Genomic DNA, 10,711 nt, shown 5'->3' with positions numbered 1-10,711 from the left:
CGTCTAAAAAGGGCAATGTTGTTGTTATTTTGTCTAAGTTATCTCAATAAAATAAATAGGATGATAAAAAGTGCATACACATCTCGACCCGTGCGTTATTACACACTCTTTATAAATGTGAATGGCGTGTGTTTATTTCAAACTGGCGATTGATTTTAAAAAATGAGTTGCGTCTTAAATTATGCAATAGCGAACAACTTCAGTGCCTTACGCGCTTTGATTACTAGTAAACACATTTTTAAGCCAGTGTTTTATGCAGCGATAATTTAATCACGAAAGTTCTAATTGTGGAATCGGGGTTGTTAATTATACACGTTTACATGGTGCACTTTAATTATATTCAATAAAATCAACTTATAAATAATTGTAGCAGTGTCTTTGTGTTAACAAGTTTCATCTTATATTAGTGTTGCCCAACACTACGTTGTAGTTAAAATACGCAAACACATTTTTTTGTAAATAAATTTGAAAAAAAACAACATAATCAGATGTTTTTTCTCGGCCAGATATTAATTTTCGTTCATTTGAAACAAGAGTGCCAAACTGTCACAAGATACGCCCGTTTTAAGGCTTTGGACAACTTGATAACTTTACCATGACCCATATTTGAACTTGACCTACACATCATCTAGACACAACTTCTGACCAAAGTTGATGAAGATCTGATGAAAACTACTTCAATAAGAGAGCGGACACCATGCTAAATGCTTGAAATGCACTAAGTGACCTCGTGACCTAGTTTTTAACCTGGCATGACCAATATTTGAACTTGACCTACATGTAGATATTGTCTAGACACAACTTCTGACCAAATTTGGTGAAGATCGGATGAAAACTACTTCAATTAGAGAGCGGACACCATTCTAAATGCTTGAAATGGTTTAAGTGACCCTGTGACCTAGTTTTTGACCCGGCATGACCCATATTCGAACTTGACCTAATTATTGTCTAGATACAACTTCTGACCAAGTTTGGTGAAGATCGGATAAAAACTATTTGAATTAGAGAGCGGAAACTGCTGTGGAAGCCGACCGCCCGCCCCGCCCGACCGCCCACCCGCCCGCCCGCCCGCCGCCAAGGTGAAACTATATAACGTCCCGTTTTTTTAAACGGGCGTATAAAAAATCTATACACATAATAAGCATTTATGCAGTAAAGTCATAATAAAACTGCAAAGCGTCCGTGTACCCTTTTCCTTTCAAATTGCCGACATTAGGCACTCGTCCTATTTCTTTGAATCCAAGTTTTCTCCACAGTCGTACCGACGCCTCGTTTGTTACGAAGACTAGATTGAAGAAGCTGGCTCTGTAACCCAAGTCCTTTGCTAACCTCAAATACATCTCTGCCATGAAGTTTCCAACGCCGCGCCCTCTAGCGGACACTTTCACAATAAAGCCAGCATTGCAGATATGCGAGCATCGACCAGGAAAGTTAGGCTTGATATAAAAGGCACCGAGAACTTCTTTAGAGGTCTTTTCCAGACAAACAAAGACGTCGAGAGTGAGGTAGTATGCTCGGAAATCTTCTATGTTGGTCATGTCTTCTTGAGGGTAGCTGTCGCCTACATAAAATAAGATTGGAGCAAATGGTTAACACACTGTATGCGGTTTCGACATTGGACGATAAATTATACGAGCCTCGTTATCCGAAAACTGGGCTTACTGCATGTGCAGAAAGTGTTTTCCCATATTAGCCTGTAAAGTCCGCACAGGATAATCAGGGAAGACACTTTGCGATGTTATGTTATTTTTTGTTTAAAGTAATTATCTTCTTAGCGAAAATATAGTTTAGACTGAAAGTGTCGTTCCTGGTCAGCCTGTGTGGACTGCACACGCTAATCTGAGATGACAATATACGCACATGCATTAAGCCCAGTTTTTTGTTTCAGAACGAGACTCAAATGAAACATATCTCACACCACTTGTTTTCAGAATAAACGGATAAAAATGACACAATCACTGCAAGCAAACACTAAAACTCGAACAAATCCACACATACGAATAAATAATATGCATGGTTTATATAGTTATACTATTCATATTTTAAATAATGACAAGTCACGGTATTTGAGCTTATGGCTGGACGACTTGTGTGTGAATACAAGAGGGCCATGACGGCACAGTTCTTGACACAGATAGATGTGAGGTACGAACTTAGAAAGAGTACAATAAAATATACATTAATGAGCATGACATAGGCCCTTTGTTCACGAATGCCCCTTAATTCAACTAGTGTCTCGAAACACAACCTGTTTATAGCCCAATATGACTTTTGACCTCTTAGTATGACCTTGATATTTACAGCCAAATGTTAGTAGTTAATATGAATGACAGTTGTCTTTCATGTTACATAGGCATAATGTATGACTATTGCGAAAACTAAGTTGTTTTTCCAAATCTGACCTAGCGACCTTGTTTTTTTAACACAGTATAATCCAGATTCGAACTTGGTTAGATATTGACAACATGTACAATCTGACCAAGTTGTTACCAAACTGAGTCATTTTTGTGGCCTCATGAGTGATAACAAGACTTTTTTCTACGATTTGACTAGTGTTTCGACGCATATGACCATAACTCGACATCCTGACCAAGTTTCATCCACATTGAGTCCCAAATGTGGCCTTAAGATTGGTTACGTTTTTCAAAGATTTGAACAGGTGACCTGGTTTATTGATGCATGGGACCCAAATTCGAGCTAGGCTTAAATTTTGTCCATATAAAAATCCTTACCAAGTTACGAAAAGATTTGAGGATAAATGTTGCCTTCTGAGTGTTGAAAGCTAAACGTTGACGAAACACAATTGACATCGCACGCCACAAGATGTCAGACGCCGAACATAGGATGATCACAATAGCTCACCTGAGCACCAAGTGCACCCCCCTGGCCGAAATGTTATTTCGAACTCGACTGAAATATCTTCAAACCAAAAGCTATATGCAAGTTTTATGTGGGACGCAAGTTTAAAAATGATCAAAAGGTTAGCAATAGCCATATGAGGAAACTGCACCAAAATCTAGCTGTGTTCCATCTGACCGAAAACATTTTTAAAAATTGCCAAGAAAATATTATTTTAGAAAATGTTGTAAGCAAGTTTCCTGATAACTTGGCAAAAAGGTCGATAACTATAGCAATACATGTATAAGGACATCTACCAATTTCCTTGTTGCCATGTTTTTCAGGCGACCTTTAATGGACCGCAAGCATTTTCGACCTTGACTTAGATATAATTAGAACAAATGTTCTGCGGATATTCAACAAAGATTTGGCAATGAATGTTACTTCTCTAGTATTCACAAGGTTTTACTTTTGGCAAAACTGCCACACTCACCCTAGTGGCCGTGTTTTTCAATGGACGGGGACCGATTATGAATTAAAACCAGATATCTCAAGAACACATGTTTTGAGCATGTTTCATGATGATTGGGCACCCAAACAACCGACAGAATGTGATAACAAAAGCTTAACATGAGATGAGGATGGTGTGCTCAGATCATTTAATAAAAGAAAGCACATACGACCTTAATTGTCCGATTGTCCTGGTACCCGGTTCACACTAAGATAGTTTGCCTGGCACAAACAAAAAAGGCTGGACGTGATGATTTCTATGTACGGTACTAAATGTTATTAAAAAACATCAGTGAAAATGCCAAAAATGGCGAAAAAACCGATTTCAAAACACAAGTTTCAGAGTACTATAAAATATGTGATATTCTTGTCGAAAAACAAGCAATGGCCAGAATTATGCATAAAATATGTTGCTGCCCAAAATACTTATTTACGAAATCTGCACCTTAAGGTCAATCAACTGTGAAAGAGTGAGCAATATCCATCCAATCATTGAGGAGAAGTTTAAAACACAAGTACTAAACACAAACGGACGTACAAACAGACGGACAAGTACAATACGTGCAGCCTCCAAATCATTCCGGACCACATAAATTAAATTTGAAACTTATGGTCAATGCCATTTTGAAATAATTTTTCACAAATGAGGTAACTTTCATAAACCAATTTTAACAGTTTTATATTCAGAACAGTTCAATTCTATATTTACAACACAAGCTGTCTAATAAGAGCTCCCTTGACTATTCTGAAGCTTTGATAGTGTAACGTACATGCTAACATGCTTAAGCTTTGATAGTATAACGTACATTCTTAAGCTTTAATAGCATAACTATATTCTGAAGCTTTGATAGTATAACACACATTCTTAAGCTTTGATAGTATAACGTACATTCTTAAGCTTTGATAGTATAACGTACATGCTTAAGCTTTGATATTATAACGTACATTCCCACGCTTTGATAGTATAACGTACTTGCTTAAGCTTTGATAGTATAACATACATTCTTAAGCTTTGATAGTGTAACGTACATGCTTAAGTTTTGATAGTATAACATACATTCTTAAGCTTTGATAGTATAACGTACATGCTTAAGCTTTGAAAGTATAACGTACATGCTTAAGCTTTTATAGTATAACGTACATGCTTAAGCTTTGAAAGTATACTGTATAACCTACATGCTTAAGCTTTAATAGTATAAAATGCATGCTTATAAACTTCTATAGTATAATGTACATTCGTAAGCCTTGATAGTATAAAGAACATGCTGAAGCTTACATAGTATAACGTACATTCTTAAACTTTGATAGTATAACGTAATGCTTAAGCTTTGATAGTGTATCGTACATGCTTAAACTTTGATCATATAACGTATATGCTTAAACTTTGATAGCACAATGTACATTTTATGTCAGCCCTTAAATATAATGACTGCAAACACATATTTGAAGTTTAACATATGTAAGAGGCCTATGTAAATTTAAACCTACACATTTATAAATTACAAAGAGAAAAGTGACCATGCCACACAACTAGATAATCCAAGTTTCAATAATCCATGTACTTTTATGTAAATAAATTTGAAATCCCATTCAATGCCTGCTACCTACACACAAAATTTCAGCAAAACGCCTCCATTAAAACTCAAAATATTGACCCGAAAATAATATTCTATTTTTAGAAAAAAGGTAATATTGACCTGACCGACCCCAAATGCAATCCCAAGCTATGTTTGCATGTTTACTACATAAAAAATACGTTAAGCACACTATCACCATCCAAACTGTGGATCAGGATGTTGGCTTTGTGTGTTTCATAGCAGTTCCTCTCAAAATCGACTGACAATATGATAACCAATTCGAAACAAAAAGGTTTGCTTTATTTTTAAGTATGTGCTTCTATGTGTTAGTTAAAGATATATATCACCCAGAAATCAATTAAACAATTCTTGTTAAAATAGGAATATTTTACTATAAAATAGACAATATTGCTGAAATGAATGACAATGAACAATCATTTCTTCCACTACAAGTGTTGGTCTTAGGTGTTAATTGAAAAATAAAAAGTTGTTTGTTGACACTTACCACACTTAGTCTTATTTTTGGTGTTGACCCTTAAAATAGTTGCTTAATTTTATAAAATTCTCTTCAATTGATTTTTACATTTAAGAAATGTATTGTTTCGCAAAGATAATGAAGTTTTCTTTTACTTAATAATATGCAATCCCAAACTTTGAGAGGGAAGAGGAAAATAATATGAGTATCATTAAAAAAAACTCATTAACTAAGTTCATGACAAACAGTTTGGCTAATCTATCTACCCTACATTGAAAAAAGATGTTACTTAGTGGAAATAAACAACTTATTTAGTTTTGCCTGAACGGGACTTGTTCACACATATGGACATATTTTAAATGGAACATTAAATTCCTTGAATTGTTAGATTTGTACATCAAAACTCAATTATAATTGCAAGACTAAAATTATTCTTTTTAATAAATTAGAAAGAAAACTGTTGGACTTTTTCATGGGCCTGGAACCAGTAACCTCTGAACTAAAAGGCTATTACCATACACACTCTGCCTTCCATTTGAACTGTTACAAATAGATCTGTGTTTAATACTTGAACTTATAAAATATTTATATGAGAAAAACAGCAGGATTTTTTTTAATTAGTCAATGGTTTTGCATTTGTAACAATTAATAATTTTGTCAATTTAAAAAAAAATGTGACAATCGTTTCATCTATGCCAATAGAGTCATTTCATTCCATGATATACTGTTTTTTTTACTTGTTTGAATCCATGACAAAAAGTTTGAAAATAGTCTCTTTGATAATCTGTGAACAAGTCCCTTTATGAGAAATAGATGCCTGGGTAGATGCAAACAAACAAGGAAACATAGTTGAACCCTTTTCAACCTAGAAACTAAGTGAACATGGCTATATGCCAACAGCATAAAACCAGAACAGCCTGTGAGTAACTCTCAGTCTTTTAGGTTTTATGTTATTTGCTTCTCGTCAGTAGCTTAGGTTCAGAAATGAAGCCTTTAAAACTTGAATCAAGTGATAAGGGTCTTTACTAGTAAATAATTAGATTTTCTAAAGGCAATTCAAAAGTGTCAAAATGACTGTGTGGTAAAGTGTTAAGTAAGTTGCATTTCAAAACCTTAGGCATACCTTCAACATTGACGATGTGTTTCAGGATCTCGTAGACTTTCTGCTCATGTTCATCTCTATAGGAGTCTAGTAGCACGTCCGTGCCATCCTTGATAGTGGCTGAGAAAGGCAGGTAGGGCAGCTTGACAACTGACTTCTTAGACTTGATGTGGTACGCCATGACTGCATGGACAGTTTCATAAAGATAGGGGCCTTGCTCTGGGAAAAGGATGCTTATTGCATGTTATAACTTTACACATATGCATAAAGCCCCATTGTCCCAGTGGGAGGCTCATAGTTTTGTTGAAGTATTTGTCATGAAAATTGAACAGTTATACTTTCAATTACAACAAATTACCTAAAACTTATAGACTGCTGACAGATTATGTAGTCTGTAAATGTAAATGTAAAATGAACTGTCAGGGAATGCCGGTTTAAACCAATCCAAAGTCATGAGTCATTTAGTTTAAACCTACATATTTTAGCTTGATTGCATTGAAAGCCTTATGCCTTGTGAGATAAAGCCAAAAGTGTTAACTGAGTAGGAACAGTATTTTTCGGTTGACCTTAAGAACTTTGAGGATGGAGACCTCCCACTTCCTAGGCAATAATCCAACACCCAGCTATTGACCCTCCGGCAGGCACCATATCTACTACCCCGTGGCAACATGGTTACAGGTATTTTTATTAATGCGTCGAGCTATTATGAGAACCTGTACTATATAGTCCAACTTGTTGACGCTCTCAAATATTAAGCTACTTTTTATATTAGTAATATTCCAAAGAATTTAGCCCACATAAAAAGTTTCTCTAAATTTACACTATAGACCAGTTGACGAGTGACGTCACGCGCACCTGCAAAGTTTAGACTCCGCCCACTGGTTGGCAAAAAGAGGTAGAATTCATATAAGCGCATATAGAGAATGTTGACAAAATCATCGTTTTTAAGAATAATCATGCACAATATCAAATATAATTTTAATAATTATGTCTAAATAAAACATTAGCATGCAAGGAAATGCATCTTTGGAACGATTATATTGTTGTTATTATTTGTTTTTACTAACAACGAACTCGGGAGTGGAACACAATCTAAGAGCTCGATATGTGGTAACCACAAATTAACATCTCTCTACTTGGCACTTCTTCGCGACCATTTTTAGTTTAAACATTCTCAGAAATTGAAATTATTTCAGAATAAATTTAATTTAATTAACGAAAACAAATAAGGATGATAACAAACAACCAATAGGTCAATTTTATGTACGCAACATAGGGTAACTGATTTGAACCTTTATATGTCTGAAAAAAAGACCCATAAAATGTATTTTATAGGTGTTTGGAAAAAACTAATCTTGTTACACATTAATTAAATTCTCTTGATTAATGTAATTGTTTTATTTAATTGTTCACACTAATTTTGACAATCGTTGTTGCAGTATTTATATCCCGGTGTTTAATTGCACCTTTGTTCATCACAAACCGATTATCTCGTTATGATCGGATACTGTCCAAACAATTACAAAGAAAACATGGTGTCATAACCCAGGGACCTATACTTGGGTCCCTGCATAAACCACATGTGGCAGATCAGTGTCTGGTCATTAATCACAAGTTACGATACCTCCATGTTATCTCTTGGCATATTGAGCAGTCATTTAAGCAAAATTTTAAAACTTTAATACTGAACAGTTGCTTCAATAAAATATTTTAACATTAAAAAAAGAAGACATTTGTCGGAAATGGATTAACAGGAACTAGTGTATATATATATTTATTAGCCAGTTTAATCATAATAATACAGTGTTTAATAACTATACATTTTAAATATTGTGCAATTTTACTGCTACGCAATAAAGGTATTTAACGGGTACCGGAAAAAGTAAACTTCGCTATTACGTGTAAAGATGGTAAATTACTTCAGTGTACGAAACACCATCATGAACACAAGCAATCACAATAGGGTAAAAAATAATTGCGTTAAATAAATAACATATATGCATTTGTCATAAAACGCTAGATTTTTATCACTCCTTATTTCTAGTAAAGAGATTTCAATTTACATGCAAAGACAGTTCAATTTGCATAATATGCAGGGGTTTTCCGTGTGTATGCAAAATTGTATTAATATTGTCATTCAATGTAAACGAAGCGAAAATTCATTTAATGTAAAATAAAATTACCACAATATTTAAAAATTGTAATGTATTCCGCTTTGTAGGGCTTAGTTTTATAATTGATTAAATGCATCTCTGACACTATCGATCGCTGATGAAAAATAACACTATCCACACCACTTATAAATATAATACAATTAATATATGTTTTATTATTGTTGAAATATAATTTATTTAAGTCTTACTATCAGAAAGAATACGGCTAATGAATTGTTTTGTTTTGTGGAATTGTCAGTCTTCCGATCACGTTTACTCTATGCTTATAACTACTTTGTATTTTTATGAAGAGGAAATTTTATTTGTGAATATACATTTATTTGGTACTAAATATGATATATTTGCGCTATTTTTTAAGAGTTTTTATGTTTATTTCGGTTTTATTACCAATTTATTGTCTGAACATAAGCCCTTTATACATGTTTTACGTATCTGTAACCAGTGTTTTGCCAACCAGTCAGTGCGCATGCGCGGAAAATCCCGAATGTAGACAATAACATTCAACTGGTCTATACAGCTAGAAAGTTCAGTAAGTGGGACTTTGGAATATTGCAACTATGCCTATTGTAAGATATAGATAATTCTCATCTAGGATGACGATTCAACATCAAAAAAAGCAAACTTGGGACTGTGTGTCAACTGTATATTTACCTTTCAAATGTTATACGAATAAGCACAGTGACGCGAGGGAACGACTCGCCACTTTTGTTGTTGTTGTTGTTGTCGGTTTACATTTAACTCGTATCCAAGTCAACTTGTACTTTGGTCAAGTCGTACCTTATTCAAACTGTTCATTTTGGCATTGAGTTTGCGACGGAAAATTCATACATACACACAAATAAGAAATACATTTATATAGTTTAACAAAGGATGTTTAATTCAATAACTAGCGATATACTACTTTCACACTCACAGTCACACACACACAAACAATTTGTTTTTGGATTTACATTGCGAATAGATCCTTCAAGAAGAATACATACAAAAATATTTATGTGACTATTGTAATTCAGCTTTAATTTGCTGTGACTTCAGTTTCGCAAAAAAAATAGTCATTGAAAATGATTTAAAAAGTATGCTATTTGCAAATAGACCATCTTCAGTTACCATTAAGGGACCTTACTCATGTTGTATAATTGTGTTGTAAACAGGTCGCATAATTTCCCTTGGCTATTTCGCAATAAATGTCATATCGTCATATACTGCAACGTGTACGAAGAATGATTAACAGTAGTATGGTTAATGAGTAAACCTCCCACAACACCTCAATGTCAATGAAGCGTCTCAATAGTATAAGTGTTCGGATGTTAAATGGGTTTTACAAAATATAATTCGTAGAAACAGTAGCCCACTATCTAATGGTCTCCAAGTAAAATTAACCTTCGGACTCGTTTACGCTTTTCTACCACGAACCGAGTCACTGGTTGTCGGAAATAAGAATTTTTTTACTAGTTACTACTTAGCTACTACTTTAATTGCTTACCCTAATCTAATGACAAAGCCAATAATTTTATATGTATTGTATATCCGGATTAAAGACTTGACATTGTCTTACCGAGAGACAATCATTTATTATTCGCAAAACCGTGTTGATTTGATGGTGAGTGAAATAAACTGGGGTTCCAGCCTTGCGGCATGGGGAGTGGATCCGAAAAGTTTCCCTGCCTATAAGTCTCCACGGTACTCAATCCGGCACTGCCTTCAAAGCTTAAGCTAGCAAGCGGTAATTACCGGTATACATAGCAGTTGGGCGAAAAAAAACACAACAATCGAACAAAACAAAAGCAAACAAGAAATCTGTTTAAAAAGGTAATTACCACGTTTGTAAAATGGATGTCTACATCCGGTTTTAATACGTTTACTTTGGCATGTATTTCCGTGTTGCATATGACAAACAGGCATCTGTCTGTTGTTCAAATAGCGTGGGTTTGATGACTTCTAAGTAAGCGTACGATGTGTATGAACTGAATAAAGTCAACAGTTACCAGGAGAACGGAGACCAGAGATTATTTTCCTCAATATAAATGGGCCGTGC

General features: G+C 34.6%; 1 protein-coding gene across 7 annotated transcripts in view; it reads right to left on the bottom strand.

Annotated features, from left to right (window-relative positions):
* Positions 1–1,084: 1,084 nt before the first annotated feature.
* The window catches only part of LOC127882188 (uncharacterized), a 132,382-nt gene continuing 122,755 nt past the window's right edge, over positions 1,085–10,711 (bottom strand). For 3 of the 7 annotated variants that reach the window (XM_052430694.1, XM_052430693.1, XM_052430695.1), the window contains one exon: positions 1,103–1,329. In XM_052430694.1, coding sequence (XP_052286654.1) covers positions 1,146–1,329 — 184 coding nt within the window. In that variant the 3' untranslated portion in view covers positions 1,103–1,145. Of the gene's footprint in view, positions 1,562–6,523; positions 6,686–9,327; positions 9,410–10,711 lie in introns of those variants that run through there. The other 4 variants (XM_052430691.1, XM_052430692.1, XM_052430689.1 and 1 more) reach the window with 4 other exon arrangements.

The sequence above is a fragment of the Dreissena polymorpha genome, chromosome 5, assembly GCF_020536995.1.
Source record: "Dreissena polymorpha isolate Duluth1 chromosome 5, UMN_Dpol_1.0, whole genome shotgun sequence".
NCBI lineage: Eukaryota > Metazoa > Mollusca > Bivalvia > Myida > Dreissenidae > Dreissena > Dreissena polymorpha.
Note: the sequence above shows the minus strand (reverse complement) of the source record. Positions and strands in the feature narration are given on the sequence as shown.